Genomic DNA, 26012 nt, shown 5'->3' with positions numbered 1-26012 from the left:
ACACTCTATTGAATGACTTAGAGGTAGTTGTGCTTGAAGATAGAAATGGAAATAGACCAGATGACCAAATGTTATTTCTTCCATCCTTGTGATTCTATATAGTTCTGTCTCTAAAACTTGCCACCTGCTAATAGCACCTATTGATCTTTGGTTTTGCTATGGTGAGGGCCATCCTACAAGATGACCCTTTGTGGGAGATACCTATTTGGTTTTCCTTTGTTTTGCAATCTGTTGTTACCCAGTCTTTGTCCTTGACTTGTTTTGAAACCTAATAATTCTAGTTCAATCAAAAGATTCAATTTAGTAGCCAGCCATCTGTACACTACAGATTGTTGACTACTCATCCTGTACCAGAAGCTAAAAAAGGCTAGTGGACAGACCTCTACAGATCAGCTCCTAATGAAACTTTAAACTTCTTGTAAAAAAAAAACCACCTTCCATAAATAAATCATAATAGGACCACAGTCTCTCTTTTTTTTTTTTAACAATTCTTTCCCTTCCTGTTTCTACAACATGAGACTAAGAATGCATAACCACTACCTTTCTGATGCACTTCTTATTTTGTAATTTAATGAACCCCAGATTACTTTGTGAAGTGTGAACTACTTTAAAAGCACTATACAAAATGACATTCTTCCTTGATAAATCGTGTATCTCATAGCTTGATATATAGAGGGCTGTTAAATGATGTGAAAACAGCAGGGTACCAAGCAAATTGAACAGTTTCTGACAAAGCAACCCTGAGGCCCTTTATACCCAGGGAAAAGTGTTTTGTTTCTGACTCTAGAGTTTGTTAAAAAAAAAAATTGAGTATAAAAAATACCTATGAGTTTTATAAACATCTTTTCATATGTAAATATTGATTTTCATTTTGCTAACATAGCAGTGGTAGCATCATTTGCTCTAAAGAGAGTGATTATTTTTACTACATTCATACAGTTTCTTTGACATAGTGCATAATGAGAAATAAAGAAAAAAACATTTATAATTGTATTGATCTTTGGCTTTGCTATGATGAGGGCCATCCTACAAGTATATTAACTAGTTATATATGAGATCATTTTATATGATATGTGCATGGTTGGTATTTTATATACGTAATACACAGGCAGTTATTGTAAAAACAAGAGCATTAAACAAATATAGGAAGTTAAGTGGTACTTTCTTTGAAAATAGTGTATTCAGTAGAACATATTAAAATATAAATTTGTCGGCTGCTAGGCAAGGTGCCCCAACCCATCCTGGTTTTCCTTTTTAATATGTATTCCCTTTTCAAATGAATTAGTTAAGGTTCCTGCTACAGCAGAATCCTTAGGGAAACCTAGACACTCAGACAATCCCTCTAAAATGAATAGTCTCAACTTTTTAAGCCACAGAGGGAAGTTATGGTCCCCAGCCTGTACAGTGTTAGGAATCCAGAGCTATAAATTGCTTCAGCTTTTATTTTTATAGCCTTTCCAGAGTGTTGAAATTGAAAGCAAACTTGGACGTGTTTCCTGTGACTTCTAAGATCTCACAAGGTAGCAAAGAGTGTTTACAGCACAAAACTAAGGTGTCAGTCACCACTGAGGTCATTGTGCAAGAGGACCTTGGCCAATTTTATATTTTCCTGCTCTTTAAGGTGATAACATGGGACTACCGAACAGTGATTTACAAAATGGAGACTTGGGAGGGTGAATAGTGACCTGGAAAACAGAAACTTCTCCATTCTGCCTCAGTTGATCAACCAACGGTATTTATTGAGTGCTTGCTATGTGCAGAGCACTGTATTAATCGCTTGGGAGAGTACAATACAACAGAATTAGCAGACACGTTCCCTGCCGTAACAATCTTATAGTCTAGAGCGTCTTCCCATCTTGAAAAAGCAGTGTCCTTTAAACTTTAGGATGATAGTGTCATTTCATCTTCTGGACACTTGCCTTCATCAACAAGACTTGTGCAGTCGTTCTTAGTGGAAATGGCTTCCACTCAACATCCACTCTGACCATTCGTAGCCTAGGGGTACCCAAAGAGAAAAGGTTGTCAGAGGTCAGGTTGCAGACTCTAGCGGTTCAAAGAGGTATCAGATTTTCCTTTTTTTGATGATATTTAATAATGTTGGTATTTGTTAAGCACTTACTATGTGCCGAGCACTGTTCTAAGCACTGGGGGAGATACAGGGTAATCGGGTTATCCCACATGAGGTTCACAGTTAATCCCCATTTTACAGATGAGGGAACTGAGGCACAGAGAAGTGAAGTGACTTGCCCACAGTCACACAGCTGTCAAGTGGCAGAGCCGGGAGTCGAACTCATGACCTCTGACTCCGAAGCCCAGGCTCTTTTCCATTGAGCCACGTTGTTAAGCACCTACTTTGTTCCAAGCACTATATTTATCCCTGGGGTAGATACAACCTAATCAGATTGGACCAGTCTATGTCCCATGTGGGGTTCACTCTTAATCCCCATTTTACAGACAATGTGACTGAAGCATAGAGAAGTGAAGTGACTTGCACAGAGTCACACAGCAGACAAGTTTTGGAGCCAGCATTAGAGCCCAGATCCTGTGACTACCAGACCTGTACTCTTAATGCCTAAGTTACCATAATAACTGATAACACCTTTGCTGCTTTCTCGGGTGATTGGATTTTGGGATCTAAATGAGTACTATATTTTCAAAGTGGAAAGGATTGAGATATGCAAAAAGCTAAGTAGTGTAATAGAGGTGGTAGCTCGGTCTTTCTTTCTAGAAATCTACCACAGTCTAATTGTACCACAATCAATCAACAGTATCTGTCTAGCACTTGCTGTGACCAGAATACTGTACCGAGCGCTTGGGAAAGTACAGTGTGGTAGAGTTGTTAGATGTGATCCCGGCCCACAAGGATCTTAGAGGTTACAAATATACAGATTGCTCTTATCATTTTTAACAGTACCTGTCAACAGAATTTGAGTGCCTTTAATGGTCAGGGTGCTCTAGTAGGTTGGGGCTTGGAGGATAGCTCAAACAGCTCAGCATTTTAAGGTGTACACCTTCACAACATCTGTTAGGATGTTACCAGGTGCCCTTGAGGGTGCCAGGATTTTCCTAGGAATGAAAAGCAGTCCCTGGAAAGGGAAAATTTGATCAGAAGGAAATTCAGGAAAGAGGGGTGCATTAATTTTTTTAGATTGGAAAACTGGGACTCAGAGAGCTTAAAAAGACTGAGCTCATTTTGGGCAGGGAAAGTACCAACGCTTTTGTATTTGACTCTCCCAAGAGCTTAGTACAGTGCTCTGCACACAGTAAACACTCAATAAATGCCATTGACTGATTCCCTGAAATGACTTTTTTCAAGGTCACACAGCAGGTCAGTGCTAGAGGTAAGATTAGAACCCAGGTTTCCCGACTCTCAGCTCATTGTTCTTTCCACTAGGCCATGGAGGAATGGGCAAGTAATTGAGGTCACATGATCCAGTCAAATGATGAGTTAATTATTATTTATTAAAACACTTATTACAAGTCAAATTCTGTTCTAACCACTGGGGAAGACCTGTTATTCAGGTCAGACACAGTCCCTGTCCCCCATGGGGCTCAAAGTCCTAACACCAAAGTTACTAGTACCTTAATACAATTTGGTTGAGATTTTTAATGCTAGGGACATTAATTTAAATAAAGCACAAGAGGTTTCAGGATCTGTCTGCAGACTTTTATAGAAGGAGAGTTGAGCAAGTCTCATGCATTTTAGAACCATAGTTGCTAGATCTTTCCTTCATCTGTTAAAAGACTTTAAAAGAAATGGGTATAAATTGCTCAGAACCAGAGAAACCCACATGAAAACTTAATTTGATAAGGAGATGCTTAGTGCTGTAGTTTCCCCATATTTAAAATGAGTTGCTTGAATGCCAATTGTTTTATGTATCCTAGGGCTGAAGCAATAGAACTATGCTTGAACAACTGAATTTCATTTCCCTACTAAATTCTTTTCTTTTTTTCTCCTTTCCAAAGGTATGTGATTGTAGAATGCGAAGACCAGGATACCCAGCAGAGAGACCCTAAGACTCATGAAATGTACTTGAATGTAATGAGAAGGTTCAGTCAGGCTTTATTAAAGGTACAGTAATACATTTTTAGGGGGAGAAGCACAGAAACAACTTCATTAATAGTTGGGTGAAAACTGAAGCAGTGTGGTGTAGTGGGTAAGAGCATGGGCCTGGGAGTCAGGAGGACCTGGGTTCTAATGCTGGCTCCACCACTTATCTGCTGTGTGACCCTGGGCAAGTCACTTAATTTCTCTCTGTCTCTGTTACTTCTTCTGTAAAATTGGGATTAAGATTGTGAGCCCCATGGGGAACAGCGACTCAGTCCAACTTGATTTGCTCGTATCTACCCCAGTGCTTAGTACAGTGCCTGGCACATAGTAAATGCAGTGCTTTGTACATAATAAGCACTTAACAAATGCCATTATTATTATTATTATTATTATTATTAAGTGCTTAACAAACACCACAATTACTGACAACATAGTCTTTTCAACATTGTACTTCTATTTTCTTTCTCAGTTCTGGAGTTATCCTATCTACTAGGTTGTAGGTCTACCAGTTTGTTTATCCTAACAATAATAAGAATAGTAGTAAGAATAAAAATAACAGTAATGATACTTGTGGTATTTGAATGTTTATTATTTGTCAATCACTGTACTGAGCTCTGGAGTAGATTCAAGATAATCTGGTCAGGCACAGTTCCTGTACCATATGGGACTCACAGTCTAAGGTGGAGAGAGAACATGAATTTTGTCCTTTTTACATATGAGGAAACTGAGACACAGAGAAGGAAGTCAAGTGATTTGCCTGAAGTCACACATCAGGCAAATGGTAGAGCTGGGGTTAAAACCCATATCCCCTGACTCCCAAGTCCATGCTCTGCACTAGACCACACTGCTTCTCCATTAAATATTGTTTGTGTGGTCTTAGAGGACTTTTAAGGTCCCTTATCTCTCACCTTGGGTTATTTTGGTAAGGCACTGCAATGGACTGATTTGAAAAAGGAGTTCAGTCCACCCTGGCATGGACCACTCAAAAGAGGGATGACCCTTTTTGCGTATAGCATTTGGAATTTTATGAGATTAGGAAGCAACCAATCTTGGTGTTTTTTTGAGCACTTATTGTGTGCTGAGCACTGTACTAAGCCCTTGGGAGAATACAATGCAGCAGAATTGGTAGTTATACACTTCCTGTCCACAAGGAACTTACAGTCTACAGGGGGAGGCAGACATTAAAATCAACTATAGATATAAAATAGAAGACACTCTCCCTGTGTACACAGGAGCTTCCAGTCTGGAAGGGGTTAAAAAAAATTACCTATTGGTGAATAATAATAATCATAACGGTATTTGTAAAGTGCTTACTATATGCCAAGCACATAATAGAATGGAAGAGCGCTGGATATGGACTTAATGTTATGATACTGAGGGTGGAATTGAATATCAAGTTCTTAAGGGATACAGATCAAAGTGCATGAGCAATAAACAAGAGAGGCGATTGGGAGAAATGAGGGCCTGGTCAGGGAAACAGATTCAGAAAACAGCCCCACATGTTAGAAATAAATGCAGAAGCAAAACAAAGGACAGTCTTTACTTGGCCCGAGAGGGAACATATTTCCAATTAGTCTCTTAGGTCACACCCAGACACAAGAAAAAAGCATTCACCATCAATATTGTCGCTTTCAAATCCAAAGGGCATGTGGCATAGTTAGTTCACCCATAAAATGGGGATTGTGTTACTGAAGAACTTCATGTACAGAACATGCCACTTATAAATATCCATAATTCAGGGAAGCAGCGTGTCCTGGTGGAAACAGCCCTGGAAACAGGCCTGGAAGCAAGGGGACCTGGGTTTTAAATACTGTTTCTGCCACTTACCTTGGGCAAGTCACTTAACCTCCCTAGACCTCAGTTTCATCATCTCTAAAATGGAGGTTAAATAACCTTTTCTCCCTCCTACATATCTAACCTGATTATCTTGTGTTTCTATGGCAAAGAGTTAGCACTTAACACCGCTATTCTTGTTGCTTTTGTTGCTGTTATTGTTATTGCTGTGATTATCTTCATCATTATCACTGAATCATGAACCTTGTAGCTCATCCCCCAGATATTTTCTTCCAACTCCATACAGGATAAACCTATCAATCTGTTATATTAACTGAGTACTGGCTACATTTCTAAGCACTTGGGAAAGTACAATAGAAGAAAAAAACACATTCCCTGCTTTCAGTAATTTTCCCTAATTTATCAGTAGCAGTCCAACTAGACTATAAGAATCTTGAGGGCAGGGATTGTGTCTACCAACCCTGTTGTATTGTACTCTCCAAATGCTTAGTACAGTGCTCTGCACATGGTAACAACCAGCGGTTGATTCTAACTAAAACTCATAATGAATACACGTGTCACCAAAAAACTGACTGCCCTATGACTTCTAAAACAGGGATACATATCAGCCAGTAGAGGGTGTAGGAAGAATGCTTAAGAATTTTATCTTTTTGAGCTTTTCTCACATGTAATTCACTGATTAGTGATCTTTCATCTAGTAGCTCCTACTTCATATTCACTTTTTCCATTCAAATCTGTTTAAATATGACTTTTGCATCCCCGTTGTAGTGCTGGCAGGTCTATAGTTTGTGTTGAATCATCAAACATTCATGCCATCATTTGGCTGTCTGCTAAAATATGTGCCCTCTTTGAAACAAACTGATATTCACTGAAGGGACAGATAATTTTCAACCCTGGAATTATCGCTAGTGTTTTAACTAGAAGACTGTGTTTCTCATTATCTTTGAATCAAGATAATTAATCTTTTCAATTCAGCTTTGTCTTCAAGTTTATGGCTATTAGAAGAATAAATAAAGATCATCCAAGCTTCTAAAGAAATTCTGATCTCTACTCTGAGGAACTAATTTTGCTCTTCTTTTAATTCTCTCAGGGTGATAAGTCTGTCAGAGTTATGCGGTCTTTGCTGGCTGCTCAGCAGACATTTGTAGATCGGCTGGTTCATCTAATGAAAGCAGTGCAGCGTGAAAGTGGGAATCGTAAAAAAAAGGTAAACTTGGAGTTTTTTTAATTCCCCCTCCTTCACCTAGGTTACTTGAGGGAGTTGCAGCTAAAGACTGTCTCTGTTTTTTCATTATTATTTTTTTAAAAGGTATTTAAGGGCCAACTATGTGCCAGGGACTGTGTTAAGCACTGGGGTAGTTACGAGCTAATGATGTTGGACCCAGCCATGTCCCACCTGGGACTCTCAGTTTTAATCCCTGATGAGGTAACTGAGGCAGTGAGGTGACATACCCATGGTCACACAGGTAAATAAATGGTGGAGCCAGATTTAGAACCCAGGTTCTTCTGACTCCCAGGCCCATGATCTATCAATTTGACAACACTGCTTCTCTTAGACTACAGATTTTCACTTTAATGGGTGCATATAGCAATGTTTTATCATCTGAGCATGTATTTTAGGCTCAACTCATTTCTGTAATTTGATTTCCTAGTCCAGTGAAACACTACTGAGGCTTTTTTCTCCACTGCACTTATAAGGCCGATAATATTCCTCCCTCTGGGGCTCACGTTCACCTTCAGACCAGGTTCCCCTGCCCGGCTATGGCAGTCCATCCCAAGAGGGCTGTGGGAAAGTCTCAGCTCGGGGCTCCTTATTGTGGCAGTCACTCTATGTTAAATCACATGCCCAAACTTGAAAATGTTCCCAGAACAACTTATACTCTTCCTTCCCCCACCTCACCTGCTCCACATTCCAAAACCCTCCCTTCCCTCCTTTAAATTAAGCGCTTAGTACAGTGCTTTGCACACAGTAAACGCTCAAGAAATATGATTGAACGAAATTCCAATCCTCATTTCAAGGTTTAGGTCCAGGTCGTTCCCCTTAATAACCTCACCCAATCTGCAGCCATGACTTGATTTACCCCACACTCCCTCTCAACTCACACTGGGAATTGGTTTTCTTCACAAACACTCATTTTTTTGTCCAATATGCTCGGCGTAGTCAACAAGCAGCTTCTAAAAGACAGATGACCTGTCTGTTCTTTAATATGTACCCAGAGTATCTTAAGCAGCAGTCCTACTCCTGTGGGTGCCTGGCAAGTACTTATCGATTGACTGATAGATCCCAAATGGTTAGAAACAAGTTGTATTTCAGGGCAGTGCCTCCACTGACCTCTGCCGTCAGATTGAAATGCTTGTTCCGGCTCTTGGTTTGGGCTTCTGACAAACAGGGAGGGCAGTGTGTTGCAGTGTACATAAGTAGCATTGGGACAGCCACTGGGATTTGATGTGTTGTCTCTCATCGGTGCAGGATCCAAAGTGAGGATTTCTCTAAATGAGTTCCAAAGTTCTTTAGAATAATAATAATGTTGGTATTTGTTAAGCGCTTACTATGTGCCGAGCAGTGTTCTAAGCGCTGGGGTAGACACGGGAATCAGGTTGTCCCACTTGGGGCTCACAGTCCTAATCCCCATTTTACAGATGAGGTAACTGAGGCACCGAGAAGTTAAGTGACTTGCCCAAAGTCACACAGCTGACAAGTGGCCGAGTGGGGATTCGAACCCATGACCTCTGACTCCAAAGCCCGTGCTCTTTCCACTAAGCCACGCTGCTTCTCTAATAATAATAATAATAGAATAAGTGCTGAAGTCCTTGCCTAGTGGGCACTCTTGAGAGATTTGAGAATCAAGTTTGCCCCAATTCTTACCTTGCTTGGCATAAGAGAAATTGCATTTTCAGGCTTCACTGTGAAGATGCTTCTTGTAAACATCTGCCTTTCTAAAACCCGATCCCTAGTGACCTGATTCTGCAAAGCAGCTATTTCTCAGCAGCTTTAATTTTATTTTTTTTACATTTTACTTACCCATACGGACATCAGGGCACCATCAGGCATGAGCTTCCTAATTTCTCCCTCTCTCCTCTCCAGTCCCCCACTCCCTCCTCTTCTGCCCTCTTCAACTCTTCCAAAATTCCTAGCTCTATCTCAGGAAGTGATCTCTTGCTTCCTCTCTAAAAACACCTCCCTCCCTTCTTCTTCCTTGACTGCCATCTTCAGCCATTCACTTTCCAGTGGCTTCTTCCCTGCTTCCAAGCATTCTTTCATATCCCCATCCTAAAAAAAACAAAAAACCCTCCCTTGACCCCAAGTCTCCCTCCAGTTATCACCTCATCTCTCTCCTACCATTCCACTCCCAACTCCAATCTGATTTCCCCTCTCTGCACTCCACGGAATCACCCCTCTCTAAGGTAACCAATGGCCTTCTTCTCTCCAAGCCCGATGACCTCTACTCTATCCTGATCCTCCTCAGCTTCCTTCGACACTGTGGGCCACCCCATTCTCCTAGAAACTTTATCCAACCTGGGGATTCATTGACATTGTCCTCTCTGGTTCTCCTCCTGTCTTTCTTACCATTCCTTCTCAGTCTTTTTTGCAGGCACCTCCTCTCTCTTATGTTCTCTGACAGTGGGTCGGGGTTGGGGTGGGGTCTCTCAATGCTCAGTTCTGGGTTCTCTTCCATTCTCCATCTATACCCATTCCTTTGGAGAACTCATTCACTCCCGTGGCTTCAACAGGCATCTCTAAGCCATTGATTCCCAAATCAGCATCTCCATCCCTGATCTCTCTCTTTCTCTGTAGTCTCACATTTCTTTCTGCCTTCAGAACATCTCTACCTGAATGGCCCACCATTCCTTCAAGCTAAACCTGTCCAAAACAGAACTCCTTGTCTTCCCACCCAAACCCTCTCCTCCTTCCCTCCCTCCCTCAGAAAATACCACTATCCTCCTATCCCACAAGCCCATAACTTTGGTGTTGTCCTCGACTCATCTCTCTTATTCAACCCACATATTCTATCTATTACCAAATCCTGTCAGTTCTACCTTTACAACATTGCTAACATCTGCCCTTTCCTCTCCATCCAAACTACTACTACACTGATCCAAGCACTGGCAACGTGACTTAGTGGCAAGAGCCCGGGCTTAGGAGTCAGAGGATGTGGGTTCTAGTTCTGCCTCCGCCACTTGTCTGCTTCTCTATGCCTCAGTTACCATCTGTAAAATGGGGATTAAAAGTGAGAACCCCATATGGGACAACCTGATTACCCTGTATCTACCCCAGTGCTTAGAACAGTTCTTGGCACATAGTAAAGTGCTTAAGAAATACCATAAGTATTATCCAGCCTTGACTTCTGCCTCTGTGTCCTCGCTTACCTCCCTGCCCTCTGTCTCTCCCTCTGTCTCTCCCCACTCCAGTCCATATTTCACTCTACTGCCCGCATCATCCTTTTTCTAAAAATATATTCAGTCCCTGTGTCCCCACTCCTCAAGAATCTCCAGTAGTTGCCCACCCACATCCTTATCAAGCGAAAACTCTTTACCATTGGCCCAGAGCTTAGAACAGTGCTTGGTGCATAGTAAGTGCTTAACAAATATCGTAATTATTATTGAAAGCACTCAGTCAGCTTGCCCCCACCTACCTTACCTCACTGATCTCCTACTACAGCCCAGCCCACACACTTCACTCCTCTAGTGCCAGCTTGCTCACCGTGCCCTGATCATTTCTATCTTACTGCCAACTCCTCTCCCATATACCTTGATCTGGTCTGGAACTTCCTCCCCCTCCATGGACATCAGACCCAATCTCTCCACCATCAGAGCCTTATTAAGGTCACATCTTCTCGCAATTAAGCCCTCTTTTCCCTTACTCCCTTTCCCTTTTGTGTCATCGATGCATTTGGATTTATGACCTTTGGGCTTTTGGTATTCACTCCACCCCCAACCACATAACACTTAGGTATCTATTTTTAAATTACATATCATAAATTATTAATTCATACTGATGTCTGTCCAACCCTCTAGTCTGTAAGCTCGTCGTGGGCAGGGAACGCATCTGCCAACTTCTTTGAATTGTACTCTCCCAAGTGCTTAGTTCAGGCAGTCAATTGTATTTATTGAATGCTTATTATGTACAGAGCACTGTACTAAGTGCTTAGGGTACAGTATAACAGACACATTCCCTTCCCACAACGGGCTTACAGTCTAGGGTCTAGTACAGTCTACAGCCTAGTAAAGCACTCTGCATACAGTGATCACTCAATAAGCACCATTGATTGATTGAAATTGATCAGAGAAGTATGAGTCCAGTATTGTGCACACATGTGGTTACACATCATCTATCCATTATATGCTTACACAATTTAGGTGATTCTTTGAAAGTGTTTCAGAATCCATAAGATTTTTTTTAATGTTCTCACCATCCACTTTGCATCCATTTTCTTCCCATTAACCCCTTGTTTGTGTCCCTAGAATGAGAGGTTGCAGGCATTGCTGGGAGACAATGAGAAGATGAATTTATCCGATGTGGAACTTATCCCATTACCTTTAGAGCCCCAGGTGAAAATTAAAGGGATCTTCCCAGAGTCAGCTACTCTGTTTAAGGTAAGGGTAATAAGTCTTCCATTTAAGATGTTTATTATTGTTGTCATTTCATCCTTCCAGGCAGGGACTGGACAGATGCCATATAGATGGTCTGTGGCAGGGGTTGTATGTGTTTGAGAAGAAACATGACCTAGTGGAAAAATGGAAAAACGGACCTTCTAATCCCTGCTCTGCCACTTGTCTGGTTGAACTGGGGCCAGTCACTTACATTTTCTCTGCCTCAGTTTCCTCATGTGTAAAATGGGAATTAAATCCTACTCCCTCCTATTTAGATTGTGAGCCCTAGAATGGAGCAGGGACTGTGTTAATCTGATTATCTTATATCTGTGCCAGTGCTTCGCACATAGTAAGCTCTGAATTAATGCTATAATTACTTGTAGTTTGATTGCTTCCATTAGTGCTTATAAAAGGGAAAGAGTTCTCCTTTACCAGTCTATCATGTCAGATTTGTATCTCCTTGCCATTGCAGCACTGAGGTGATTATTATAATGTGTAAAATATCTTTTAATTTATGTAATTTTTATGAAATGTTATTCATTTCCCAAACCTAACTACTAATCAAAAGCATAGTTACCCCTTTCCACAAAAGCTCTTTTGAAGAAAATATCTTATATATTCCCTGGAGTCTTGGTTTGGGGAATGCAGGCCCCAGAAGGTTATTTCCTTAGCTTCCCTCCTCCAGATTTGCTCCTTTGCACTCTGAATGATGCTACCTATTTCAAAGCCGCACTTTTCTTCTACACCTCAGTCATCCTTCCTTCCCTGCTCAGAGGATTGCCAGAGGGTTGCCAGTAGCATGCCAGTTTTAAATCATATTGTATAAAGTATCTGTCTCGCCCTGTAGACTGAAAGCTTGTTGTGGACAGGGAATGTGTCTGCCAACTCTGTTGTGTTGTACTCTCCCAAACGTTTAGTACAGTGTTTTGCACATAGTAGGCACTCAAATGCCATTAACTGATTGATTGATTGTGATTAGACATTTGGACCCAAGTCCAGCATTCCTTTTGCCCAATTTGTCAAAACCTCTAGCTCTCCCTTCCACAGAAGTACTCTGTGGAACCATTGTATTCATTGATTCACTAAATCAATGTGTGTTTTTTTCCAGAGTGCTCTTATGCCTGCCCAGTTGTTTTTCAAGACGGAAGATGGCGGTAAATATCCAGTTATATTTAAACATGGAGATGATTTACGTCAGGATCAACTGATTCTTCAAATCATTTCACTCATGGACAAGGTTACTGTAACCTTTTGGATTTTTCTCAGTGTTAAAAGTCTCATTTCATTGAACCTCCTGGGCGAGCAAATAAATGGCACTGTCTTCACACACCGACTCTTCTGACAAATCATATGTGGATTTTGACATTTTGCTCTTGTCCACGTTAAAGTAAAGGTTTAGTTACTGCATATGGTACAATGGTAGAAAATGGTTTCTGATCGTTCCTCTTCGAGGTTTCCTGTGATATCTGTTTAATGTTCACAGACACCCCCCATTTCTATATCTGTCCCCATTTCTCAGATATTCCTTCCTCAGTTATTCTTCACCCTTATTGCTTTTACTTTCCTCCTTCCCCAAACCACAGTGGATCCTTCAGAAACTATAATGCACCCATGCATTGGTCGAAACCCTACCCTAAGAAAGATTAGTCTAGAGTATACACCCTGGAATGTGTGTTTGTGTTTTAATCAAGCAATCAATCAGTGGTATTGAGTGTTTACCATGTGCACAGCACTGTACTAAGCACTTGGAAGAGTACAGTGCAACAGTGTTGGTAGACCCCTTCCCTTCCCACAAGGAATTAAGAGTCTAGAGTGAGACAGACATTAAAATAAATTATGAATATGTAAATAAGTGCTGTGAGGCCGATGATGGGATGAATATCAAGTCCTTAAAGGTTTTAGATCCAAGCGCACAGGCGACGTGGAAGGAGAGGGAGTAGGGGAAATGAGAGCTTAGTCAGGGAAGGCCTTTTGGAGGAGATATGATAATAGTTCTTTAAAATAATAGCAGTTTAAAGGTGGGGAGCATGGTGGTCTATCTTAAATGAAAGGGGAAAGAATTCCAGGCCAGAGGGGGTGGATATGAGCAAGGGTTAAGTAAGGAAATAGACAAGATGGAGAGAGGTACAGTGAGTAGGATAATAGAATACGTGCTTTTAATAATTGCTTTTTGTGGAGATGATGATTTGAAAGTGTGGTTGTCTAAGAATGTTGGTGGAGTCTGCCTGTTCTCAGATGCTTGCAATTAGACTGATTTGGGTATTTGATTTTCACTTTCAGCTACTCCGGAAAGAGAATCTAGATTTGAAGTTGACACCGTATAAGGTGCTAGCTACAAGTACCAAGCATGGTAAGTTTATTTCCTAGTATTCTTTAAGAAGCTCAGTGTTCAGGAATGTCATTTTCTTTTGTCTTTGAATTTTAAAACTGTTTTATTTTTAGTTGCACCACTGACATCTGAAGAAAGTCTGAGTTAATCCCATTTAGAGGATGTAGCACTTTATACCTTACTAATGTGATTCCAACAACATTGAAATCCTTTGCTAAGTGAGCACTCTGCCCTAGAGATTAATTGGAGATTTCTTTCTGTCAGTCGCCCTTTGAAAAGGTTAAAAGATGAATCTAGCTGAGAATGCCAATTCTTCATGATGCTTTTGTAGGGACATTTTGGATACATGCTACCAAAGCAACTTCTACTTGAATATTCTGGGAGTCTTTTAGCCACAAATATTGGAAGAGTATAGTGAGTCTCTTTGGTAATATCACATGCCTTAAATAATATTGGTGAGATCCCTTTAGGGAGAGGAATTGCTATAGTAAAATCGTAAGACCATGTAGCTGCATCTTTAATTTGGCAATATGCCAAAAATGGAGGGGCATTTAGGAGGAAAGCAAAAGAAGCAGTGTGGAAACAGCATGGGCCCAGCTGTCAGAGGACCTGGGTTCTGTCTGTTGCTTGCTGCATGACCTTGAGCAAGTCAGTTGACTTCTCTGTGCCTCATTGTCCTCATCTGTAAAATGGGGATCAAATCCTTCTCCCTCCTACTTTAGACTGTGAGCCCCATGTGGGACAGGGACTGTGTAGAAAACATGTATCTACCCCAGCACCTAGAACAGCTACTTAACACATAGTAGGTGCTTAACAAACATCATTAAAAGGATGTTAACACTCTTAGATTTTCCTTGTAACTGAAACACAGATTTCAAAGTTACCCAAAAAGTTTGGTCCAATTCAGTTGATTCTTCAGGTTTACATGTGAGGATTGGTGTGTACTCATGTGTGTGAGTGCTAGAGAGAGGTGAAGATATATTTGCTACTTAGCCAATATCTAATGTTAAAGTTATATTTTTCTTTTATAGGTTTTATGCAGTTTGTTCAGTCGGTACCAGTTGCAGAAGTTCTTGATACTGAAGGAAGTATTCAGGTGCAAAACCTGTTCCATTCATTATTTTTAAAACTAATAAACCTAGCAGTGCTATCAGAATAGTTAAAATGCTTCCCATTCCCTTTTATCCCTTGGTAATGATGTTTTAAGGAAGCCTCTGTTCTGCAGTAGAAGTGTCTGATTTTGCAGTGGTTGGTACTGGATCTGATACTTAGCCAAGAAATAAACTCCCAAAGAGTAAGCTGCTCCCCTGTTGAAGAATTAAAGTCTATAGAAAGACATTAGGGGATATTTGAAGTTCATATTTAAGAATTAACACATGAGAACAGTCAGCAGGGACCTAATAGACAGTCTTGAAAAATTAAGGTATGTAGGCAGAACTACTTAGGTTGAACTTTTGCAGAGGAATTGAACGACACAGTGAAGGAGAGGCAGGTCATAGATGAGGGGACCAGCAAAAGGTTAAGATAGTTCATGCTGGAGGAGACAGAGGGCTAATGCAAGTGACTAGCTTGGCATTTGATTAGGGAATAGGAGAGGCAATCTAAGTGGTATTGTAAAGAAAGTTCTAAGATATGATGACAGGATATAGGGAGAAAGGACAGGGAAAAATCAAAGGTGCCTCTGGATTTTTGCACCTAAAGCACCAACTGGACAGTGGTTTCAGTAAATCTCAAATATGTGTAACGATTTTACTTCTATAGAAGTTTTAAATTTGGTTTAATTATGTTCTAGTTTTGCTGGCTAGGCAGAAATCCTTTTTTTAACACTAAGGAAAATTTAGAGCACTCATTCCCATTATTCTAACAGTTTGGATTTCCTTTTATGGGGCAGGTTTTTTTTTTCTTTAAGAAAGTGCTCTTTCAATGTGTTACTCTTATGAAAAAGTAATTTTAAATCCAGTTTTAAAATTCAAGAGCTAACAAAGCTGAGATAAATTATGTAGAGAGGTGAAGCATCAAAATACAATTTGCCTTTTTTTTTGGTCTCCCCATAATAGGAAAGGAATTGCACTTAATCTTGCCTTACTATTTCCTAGAATATAAAACTCATAGGAAATTTCTGATGGGTGTGAGTTGATCAAGTATTATACAAGGCTATAAACCAAATATCTTTGCTCATTAACACCAGATGAGATTTGGAAGCACTATTAATCAATCAGTCCTAGGTCGCCTCCACAGTCCACTTCCTTCGCTCCTGTCCACGTGCTGCAGAGCCATACTGATGGAAATCTATCCTGTCCATCTCATCTTATTTCTCACTTGCTTGTCCACTGCCCTCTCCTCCTCCCTGCAACGTTATTTCTTTGTCTTTATTGACGACCTTGCTGTTTGCTTCAGGTGTTGAACTCCATCCTCAAGTCTCCTGTCCCTCTACTCCTCCCATCTCTTTCCCCTAATGACTTGGCCGCATATTTTATTGATAAAATTGAAATCATTTTTCAATTCATTTCCCTATTCCCTAAAACCTCCCCAGCTTCTCTCTAGGCCCTCCCTCCTACCCTGACTCTCCCATCTTTCCCAGCAGTATCTCAAGAGGTGATCAATCAATCAATTATATTCAATGAGCACATACTATGTGCAGAGCATGGTACTAAACACTTGAGAAAGTACAATATAACAATATAACAGAGTAGATAAGCACATTCGCCCAAAGATCTCCTGCCTTTGACCCCACAACTCCCCTTCCAGTTATTCTCCATCTCCCTCCTGTGATTCTTCTCCAAATTCCTTGAGTGAGTTGTCTACACCTGCTGCCTCCACTTCCTCTCCTCCAGTTCTCTCTGACCCCTACCCAGTCTAGCTGACTTCTTTCCTCTTCACTCCACAGAAACCACCCTCCCAAAGGTCACAAAAGACTTTTCCCCAAATTCAGTGGCCCCCTACTCATTCTTACCCCTCCTGTATCTCTCAGCTGCCTTTGACACTGTGGACCACCCCCTTCTCCTGGAAACATTATCTAACCTTGACTTCATTAACACTGTCCTCTTCTGGTTCTCCTATCTCTTTGGCTTCCCCTTCTCTGTCTCTTTTGCAGACTCCTCCTCTGCCTCCCACACTTTAACTGAGGAAGTCTCTCAAAGCTCAGTTCTGGGTCCCTTCCTGTTTTCCATCTATATCCATTCCCTCTTGGAGAACTCATTTGCAACCATGGTTTCAATTACCATCTCTTTGTGGTTATTCCCAAATCTACATCTCCAGCCAACCTGTCTCCTTCTTTGCAGCCTCACATCTCCTCCTGCTTCCAGGATACTTCTCAAACTTAACGTGTCCAAAACAGAATTCTTCATCTTCTCACCTGACCTATTGTCCTCCTGACTTGTACATCACTGTACATAGCACCACCATCCTCCCTATCTCACAACCCATAACCTTGACATCATCCTAATAATAATAATAATAATTGTGATATTTGTTAAGTGCTTATTATGGGCCGAGTACAAAACATAGGAGTAGATACAGATTTCTCAGATGGAACACAGTCCCTGTCCCACACGGGGCTCACGGTCTCAGTATCAGTTTTACAGATGAAGTAACTGAGGCACATAGAATTGAAGTGACTTGACCAAGGTCACACAGCTGATAAGTGGTGAAGCTGGGGTTAGAATCCATGATTTTTCTGACTCCCAGACCTGTACTGTATCCAATACACCTTGCTTCTTCTTTACTCCTCCTTCTCATTCAACCCACATATTCAATCTTTCACCAAATCCTAAAAGTTCTACCTTCACAACATCATAAAATCTGTGCTTTCCTCTCCCTCTAAACTGCTTCTGCATTGATTCAAGAGCTTATCCCTATGCCTCTTTGATTCCTGCTTCAGCCTCCTCATTGACCTCCCTGCTTTCTGTCTCTCCTCACTCCAGTCCGTAGTTCACTCTGCTGCCTGGATCATTTTTCTTAAAAAAAAACCAAACAAACAAAAAAAAAAACATTGTCCATGTCCCCTCTCCTGAACCTCCAATAGTTGCCCATTCACTAGTGCATCGAACAGAAACTCCTTTCCACTGGCTTTAAAGCACTCACCTTGCCTGTTCCTATCTGACTTTGCTTAAGTCATACTAAGACCCACCCCTATCACTTTGCTCATCTCTCTCTCACCACCTACCCTTTGCACAAGTCCTGTTCCTGTCTTACAACTCCATCTGCCTTCATATCTGACAGATTTTCGTTCTTCCCACCTTCAGAGCCTTATGAAAACCACATCTGCTCTATGAGGCTTTCCCTGTATAAACCCTAATTTTCCCTACTTCCTCTCCCTTCTGCATTACCACGGCACTTATATCTGTACCCTTCAAGCACTTGATATTCCCCCCATCTTTAGCTCCACACAGAGCCAGCACTTAGGTACATATTCTTCTAGACTGTATGAGCTTAAGGTCAGGGAACATACCTAGCAACTATTGTATTTTATTCTCCCAAGCACTAAGTATAGTGCAGAGATACAAGTTAATCAGAGTTGGACAGAGTCCTTGTTCCACATAGGGCTCACAGTCTTAATTCACATTAAATAGATGAGATAACTGAGGCACAGAGAAGTGAAGTGACATGTCCAAGGTCACACAGCAAACAAGTGGAGCGGGGATTGGAACCCAGGTCCTTCTGAGAGTCAGGCCCCTGCTCTACCCGCTAGGCTACACTGCTTCCTTAATGAACCCAGAACACTATTCTAAGCACTTGAGTGAGTTCATCAGAAATCCATGCTATATAGAAAATAATGTGCATGACCCCTGCCCTCACAGAGTATACAATATAGCAGGGAAAAATAGGAATAAAGTATATTATGGTAGGAGCCTGTAATATAAAGCATAAAGATTTATACATAAGGGCATAAATACAAAGGGGTGTGAGGTAGCGAATAAGGGTTGAAGTGGCAGTTGAGGGATATAAAGTGTGGTGACTAGTGATTAATCAGGGCTAGCCTCCTGAAAGAGATGTGATTTCAGAAGGGCTCTGAAGATGGTGAGAGCTATGGTCTCTTGGATATGAAGGGACAGGAGGAGCAATGGGAGAAGAGAAAGAAGCCTAGTGACTAGGTTTGCTTGAAAGGAACAGTAAGTGCCAGCAGGAGTGTAATGGTAAAAGGATAACTAGGAGGGAGAGAATTGGTTGAATACTTCAAAGCCAGTGGTCAGAGGTGTTTGTTTGTTGCATAGAGGAATGGGCAAGCATTGGAGGATTTTTAAGAATGTGTTCAGAATAATCCTTCAGAAGAATGATTTGGGCAGTAGAGTCGAGTGTGGATGGGATAGTGGAGGGAGGGAGATTAATGAGAAGGCTGAACAAGAAGTCAAGCCAAAACATTACAATTTCTAGGACCAGCATAGTGGTGGTTTGGATGGGACATGTTGAAATTGTTGTGGAAGAATAACTGACTGGACGAACCAATTATGGGGTTGGAAAGGGAGAGAGTAGTTGAGGATAAGGCCTTTGCGGTGGGCTTGGAAAATGGGGAGGGTGGTACTGTTTGGGTCATCTAATCTGATAAATAATGCTCTTTCAGAACTTTTTCCGAAGACATGCACCCAGTGAAAATGGACCAAATGGAATAAGTGCTGAGGTTATGGACACTTACGTTAAAAGCTGTGGTATGTTGTCCCAAACCATTATATGTCTATTAAACGTTTTGACCGAGAAAAGTAGGTTATCAGTAATCAGTCATATTTATTGAGTGCTTACTCTGGAGAACATTGCACTAAGTATTTATGAGGGGACAATTTAGTTAGTAGACGTGATCCCCACCCCCAAGGAGCATACACCCCAGCAGAGAAATCAGACACTAAAATAGAGTTAGGGAGAAGGAACAGAATTATAGCGGGTGTACTATATGAAAATGAGGCACGAGTACTCAACTGCTGAGGTGATAGGGCAGTGTTAAACTTAGTAATAGGGGAGATGAGAGAGCAATTAGGAAGGCTTTCTACAGGAGATGAAACTTTAGAAGGGTTTTGAAGGTGGGGACCACCGTGATCTGCTGGATGTGAATGGGAAAGAAGCCCCAGAAAAAAGCGAAGGCATGAGCAAGAAGTCACGAGTAATGGATATGAGAATAAGGCATCATGAGTAGGTTGGTGTAAGAGGATCAAAGCATATGAGCTGGGATGCAGTGGGAGAGGGGAGCAGCTGATGAGTGTGGTAGGGAGAGAGATGATTGATTGCTTTAAATCCAATGGACAGGATTTTTGCTTGATGCTGAGAGGAATGGGAACTGATTGAAGAGTTTTAAGGAGCAAGGAGATATGTGCAAAACTAGATTTTAGAAGAATAATTCTTGAAGCAGAATTGTACTTTCCAAGTGCTTAGTACAGTGCTCTACACACAGTAAGTGCTCAATAAATACAATTGAGTGAATGAATGAAAGTGTTATATTGTTCTCTCCCAAGCATTTAGTATAATGGTCTGCACACAGTAAGCATTAAAATACTGTTGACTGGTAATTCATTTTTATGTCCTACTTGCTGCTTGTTATAATTTCTTAGACAGGGATCATGTCTACTAAATCTCTTGTATACATCCAAGCACTCTGTACCATGCTCTTCCCACAGTAAGTGCTCAGTAAATACGATGGGTTGATTGATGATTACAATTTTAATAAAGAGGAAGGGAGAGGCATAGATGGTGAAACTGAACCACAGTGAAGGCTAGATACTTGCTTAGGACAGGATCAGAGGGCAGGACAAAACCCTGGCATCAGGTCTTGGTGTTCTACCCATGTAATACATCCTCTTTTCTTAAACACAAGAGAAAATCCAAGGTCAGTAGAATAAGGCAAAGGGAAGAAAAAGTAAATGTTGGGGTTTTTTTTATTTTGTTTTTGGCAACCAACCCTTATTTAGACCTTTTGCCTTACATGCCTTTCTCTTGAAGGGGGTCAAAAAAAAAGTGTGTAAAGATGGTAAGGTCAAAGACTTTACCGATGAAATAAGAACTCATATAAATGCACCTACTTTTCCACATTCTGTTAAAGGGAAGGAACAGCAGCATGGCCTAATGGAAAGAGCATGGGCCTGAGAGCTGGAAGTTCTGGGTTCTAATTTCATCTCTGCCACTTGTGTGCTCTGTGACTTTGGGGGAATCACTTAACTTCTCTGTGCCACAGTTTCCTCCTCTATAAAATGGGGATTAAATCCTCGTCCCTCCAACTGTGAGCCCCATAAGGGATAGGGACTGTGTCCAATCTGTTTATCATATATCTTCCCCAGCATTTAGTGTAGAGTGCCCGGCATATAGTGAACACTTAAGGATCAGAAGAGTAAGCAAAACACTCAAAGAAAAGGTTCTTGCTCTATCTGTAATCTTGCTGGTAGGGTGGTTACCTTTGTTCTCCTAGAACAGTAATGTATAGCGGCAGGTGAGCAAGTATCTGGCATGTTGGGACACTTGCAAAATTTTCCGCTCCTCCTGCTGCCAACAAAGACTTCTTTGCCTGTTCCCAGTGAAAAGCGGAGCAGAAGAGTAAAGCAGTGACTATACTTCTCTCCCCCAGTGGCTTTCACTAGTTCCAAACCTGTGGCACTTCCACTCAGCCACCCCCAGTTTCCTGTAGTCACCCCATGTGTCTACAGTACTGTTCTGTGAAAAAAGAGATAACCATCCTAACAGCAGGATTACAAAGAAAGCAAGAACCTTTTCTTTGAATAAGTGTTTGCTTTGTTTTCTGCTTCTTGTTAAGTGTTTCCTATGTGCTGGCACTCTACTAAGTGCTGGGAGAGATCTAAGATAAACAGATTGGACAAAGTCCCTGATCTTATGGGGCTCACAATTGAAGGGAGGAGGATTTAATCCCCATTTTACAGATGAGGAAATTTCGGCACAGAGAAGTTGACTCACCCAAAGTCATAGAGCACCCAAGTGGCAGAGCTGAAATTAGAACCCAGAGCTTCTAGCTCCCAGGCCCGTGCTCTTTCCAATAGGCCATGCTGCTGTTCCTTCCCTTTAACAGAATGTGGGAAAGTAGGAGCACTTATATGAGTTCTTATTTCACTTGTAAAGTCTTTGACCTTACCATTCTTACACACTGTTTTTGACCCCTTTCAAGAGAAAGGCACGTAAGGCAAGAGGACTAAATAAGTTTCTAAATAAGAGGTCTAAATACCATGCTTATGAGAAGCAGCATGGCACAGTGGATAGAGCATGGACCTGGAAGACAGAAGGTCATGGGTTCTAATCCTGGCTCCACCACTTGTTTGCTGTGTTACCTTGGGCAAGTCACCTCACTTCTTTGAGCCTCAGTTACCTTATCTGTGAAATGGGGGTGAAGACTGTGAGCCCCTTGTGGAACAGGGACTCTGTCCAACCTGGTTACCTGGTATCTACCCCAGCGCTTAAAAGAGTGCCTGGCACATAGTAAGTGCTTAACAAATACCATCATCATTATTATTATTACCAACTCTGGGCAGTCACAGAATGTAGAGGTCTCTAACTGTAACCACAGCAGCCTTGAAGCCCCCATGCTTAAAACTCCTCCTCCTCCCCGGTTGATTTTCTGTCAGCAAGTGGGTAGATTTCTTTTCCCAGGTCCTCTTTGTCAATCATCTGTTGGATCAAAGATGAAATGGAGTTTCAAAATCAGAATGTATGGGAATTGTCAGAGTTTCAGAACTCTGATCAGTAACCCAAAAAAGACAGTTGGCCTCTATAGAAAGTAATAGTGGCTCTGCCTGTAATTTTCACACTATTTTTTTTTTCTTACTATCCTAATTGCAGCTGGTTACTGTGTGATTACATACATACTTGGAGTTGGTGACAGGCATCTGGATAACCTTTTGCTGACTAAAACAGGTAATCAACAATGTTTACTGAATTCACGATGTTCCTAGTATTCCAGATTTAGTAGCTGTGTATGTTTGTGTATCCTTATCTTTGACAACAAATTACATAACTCCTCTCCCTCTAAACCTCATTGACTTTAACTGTTTTCTTGTTAAGGTGTCTATAAAGTAAGCTTGTAATGGGCAAGTCTTCCTAATCTATTGTATTCTCCAAAGTGCTTAGCACTGTGCTCTGCACCAGTAAGCTTTCAACAAATTCCACTAATTGATTGATTGATTTTCTTCCTCCATAATCTCTCCTGGATTTTTCTCTTCCTCCCCATTCATACTACAGTCATGCTGGTTCAAACTCTTTCACCACTAAGATATCAAGACTCTTTTCTGGTCTCCCTGCCTTAAGCCTCATCCCCTCTTCAGTAAGGCAGATGGATCATATTCTTAAAACCCTCTTTAGAATACATTACCAACATTACAACTACAACATTACAAATACCAACATTATTATTATTACATTCCTTCATCTCTCAAAAGCTTCCCCATTATATTGTAAATTCACCCACCTGATTTAAATATCTACCCTTCAAACTGTGCCCACACCCCATCCCTTCTCAACTTGTGAAAAGCATTTGCACAAGGTTCTCCCACCTTTGATCACCATCTTCAGTGTTCTCTCTCTCAGTCCTCCTCTGCTTTCAGACCTGCTCAAGTCACTCAATCCTTCAATCAGTGGTATTCATTGAGTGCATGCTGTGTATGAAGCACTTGGGATAGTACAATGCGACAGTCTCCCTTGTCCTAAAAAAACCCAGTTGTGGACCCCATTGCATCCTCCAGCTATCACTCCATCTCCATATTCTCCCTCCTGTCCAAACTCCCAAAATATGTTGTATACATCACCTGCCTCCAGTCCCCCTCTTTTCTACCTCCCTTCTTGAACTGCTGCAGTCTGGTTTCAGTCAATCCATCAAATTTATTGAGCCCTTACTGAGTACAGAGCGTTGTACTAACTGCTTGGGAGAGTCCAACATAACAGAGTTGGTAGACACGTTCCCTGTCCACGGTGAGCCTACAGTCTAGAGGGACTAGAGAGCAGTCTGTTTTCTGCCCTCTTCACGCCACTGAGACCGCTCTCTCCCAGGTCACCAATAATTTCCTCCTTGCTAAGTCTAATGGACTGTATTCTAATCCTCCTCAGCCTCTCAGCTATAGTTCACACTGTGGATCTCTTCCTTTTCTTGGAAACACCATGTAACCTTGGTTTTACTGGCACAATTCTCTCCTGGTTCTCAACTCCTGCTCTCTTCTTTTCAGGCCCTTTCGCTGGTATTTCCTTTGCCGCCTCCCCTTAACTGGGTGACCCTCAAGGCTCTGTTTGCTCTCACTTCCTTGGAGAGCTCATCTTCTCCCATTCTTTCAGATAGCAACTCTCTGCCTCTACCTCACAAGCCCCAATCTCTCACTTCCCCTGTATTCTTCCCTTTCCTCCTATCCACAAGACAACCTTGATATGGGTGTCCCAGTAGCACCTTAAATTCAATATGTCCGAACATGAACCTTTCATCTTCCCTCCCAATTCCTCTTCTCCATTCAGTCAGTGGTATTTACTGAGCACTTTGTGCAGAGCACTGTACTAAGCACTTGGGTGAGTACAGTGTAACAGAGTTGGTAGACATGTTCCCTGCCTACAACGAGCTTACATAACCACCACCATTGACATCCAAGCACCTCCCGTCTTGGAAGCCTTTGCATTATTGGTGACTTCTCCCTCATGTTCATCACATGCAGTTTATCCTTCACCAAATCATGTCAATTTTCCCTCCACGACATTTCCCAACATGCAAATGGCCACCAGGCCCTTGTCAGATTCCAAATATATTTGTCTTGGCCTATGCTGTCAAGTCATCTCTGACCCATAACGACACCATGGACACATTACTGCATAATGATAATAGAGAAGAGAATCAGCATAGTGTAGTGGATAGAGCATGGGCCGGGGAGTCAGAGGTCAGGGGTTCTAATCGCAGCTCCACCATAAGTCTGCTGTGTGACCTTTGACAAGTCACATTACTTCTCTGTACCTTAGTAGCCTCATCTGTAAAATGGGAACTGAGACTGTGAGCCCCACTTGGGGCAAAAACTGGGTCTAATCCGATTTGCATGTATCCACCCCAGAACTTAGTAATACTTAGTGCTTAGCACAGAGTAAGCACTTAAGAAACACCACAATTATTATTAGTAGTAATAATAATAGTAATGACAATAAGTGCTTACTCTGTGTCAAGCACTGTTCTAAGCACTGTGTCAGTCACCTCACTGATCTCCCTGCCTTCAGACTCTCCCCTGTCACGGGCATACTCCACTCTGTTGTCTAGTACTGTCAGTACTGCTACTAATAATAATTGTATTTGTTCAGCGCTTACTTTGTGCCAAGCACTGTTCTAAGTGCTGGGAATGATACAAGTTAATCACTTCGATACACTCCGCGTCCCACGTGAAACTCACAGTCTGAGTAGGAGAAACTAGGATCTAATCCCCATTTTAAAGACCAAGTTACAGACCCATAGAAGTTAAGTGACATGACAAAGTCACATAGCAGACGCATAGCAGAACCGGGATTAGAACCCAGAATTAATGTACTGCATGCATCTCCCCTCTCCTCAGAAGCCTTCAGAGAAAGAGAAACATCCCTCTCCACATCGAGTAGCAACTTTTGTCCACTGACTTTAAGGCTTTCAGTTAGCTTTCTCTTACATGACTTTCCTTCCACTAGAAACTTCCTCCCCCTTTACAGCCAGAAAACCACTTCCTCCCCATCTTCAAAGCCTCTTTGAAATTCACATCTCCTTTGAAACCTCCCTAAACGTTTATATGCATGGGGTTCTCTAGAGGAAGGTTAGTCGTGTTTAGACTTAATAGATACTTATCTCTCACAAATATCCAGAAATCAGTGAGCCAGCTATTTGTTCGTGATTTGATGCAATATCAGTGAGGCCTTCATTGAGCACGAACTTGTGTGTGTGAGTTTGTGTTTAAAAAGTCCTGAATTTGATTATTTGGACTAACCTACACATAGACTTACTCCTTATATAATTTGCCACTAGAGGGGGCTAGTAATTTGCGTTTAAAAGGCAAGTTTACTTAGTTCAGGGCTTTTAGAGTAGGAATCACTCATAATATTTTTGTCCGGAGTCCCATGCCCAGATGTGTGACACAATTAAGCAAGTTGTAGGTGTATTTCCATGAAGATGGTTTCATGTTTGCATACTATGATGTATATATCCCTTCTACATCAGTGCCATGCACAATTTGAGGTCAATCAATGACTCTTATGGTTTTCTTTCTGTTATTTGTTTCTTCTCCAATACTATTGTTGACCCAGACACCCTCCATAAAAAGAGCATGACCATAACTTCATGGG

General features: G+C 41.5%; 1 protein-coding gene across 1 annotated transcript in view; it reads left to right on the top strand.

Moving 5' to 3' along the window:
* Positions 1 to 26012, top strand: part of PIK3C3 (phosphatidylinositol 3-kinase catalytic subunit type 3) — a 135729-nt gene that overhangs the window by 68720 nt on the left and 40997 nt on the right. The window contains exons 14-21 of the mRNA XM_029060555.2: positions 3967 to 4072; positions 6936 to 7052; positions 11309 to 11440; positions 12546 to 12674; positions 13718 to 13787; positions 14798 to 14862; positions 19327 to 19411; positions 22530 to 22604. Of these exons, the coding sequence (XP_028916388.1) occupies positions 3967 to 4072; positions 6936 to 7052; positions 11309 to 11440; positions 12546 to 12674; positions 13718 to 13787; positions 14798 to 14862; positions 19327 to 19411; positions 22530 to 22604 (779 nt within the window). The remainder of the gene's footprint in view (positions 1 to 3966; positions 4073 to 6935; positions 7053 to 11308; positions 11441 to 12545; positions 12675 to 13717; positions 13788 to 14797; positions 14863 to 19326; positions 19412 to 22529; positions 22605 to 26012) is intronic.

The sequence above is a fragment of the Ornithorhynchus anatinus genome, chromosome 3 (genome assembly GCF_004115215.2).
Source record: "Ornithorhynchus anatinus isolate Pmale09 chromosome 3, mOrnAna1.pri.v4, whole genome shotgun sequence".
Classification (NCBI taxonomy): domain Eukaryota; kingdom Metazoa; phylum Chordata; class Mammalia; order Monotremata; family Ornithorhynchidae; genus Ornithorhynchus; species Ornithorhynchus anatinus.
This window is presented reverse-complemented; position numbering and strand designations above follow the sequence as displayed.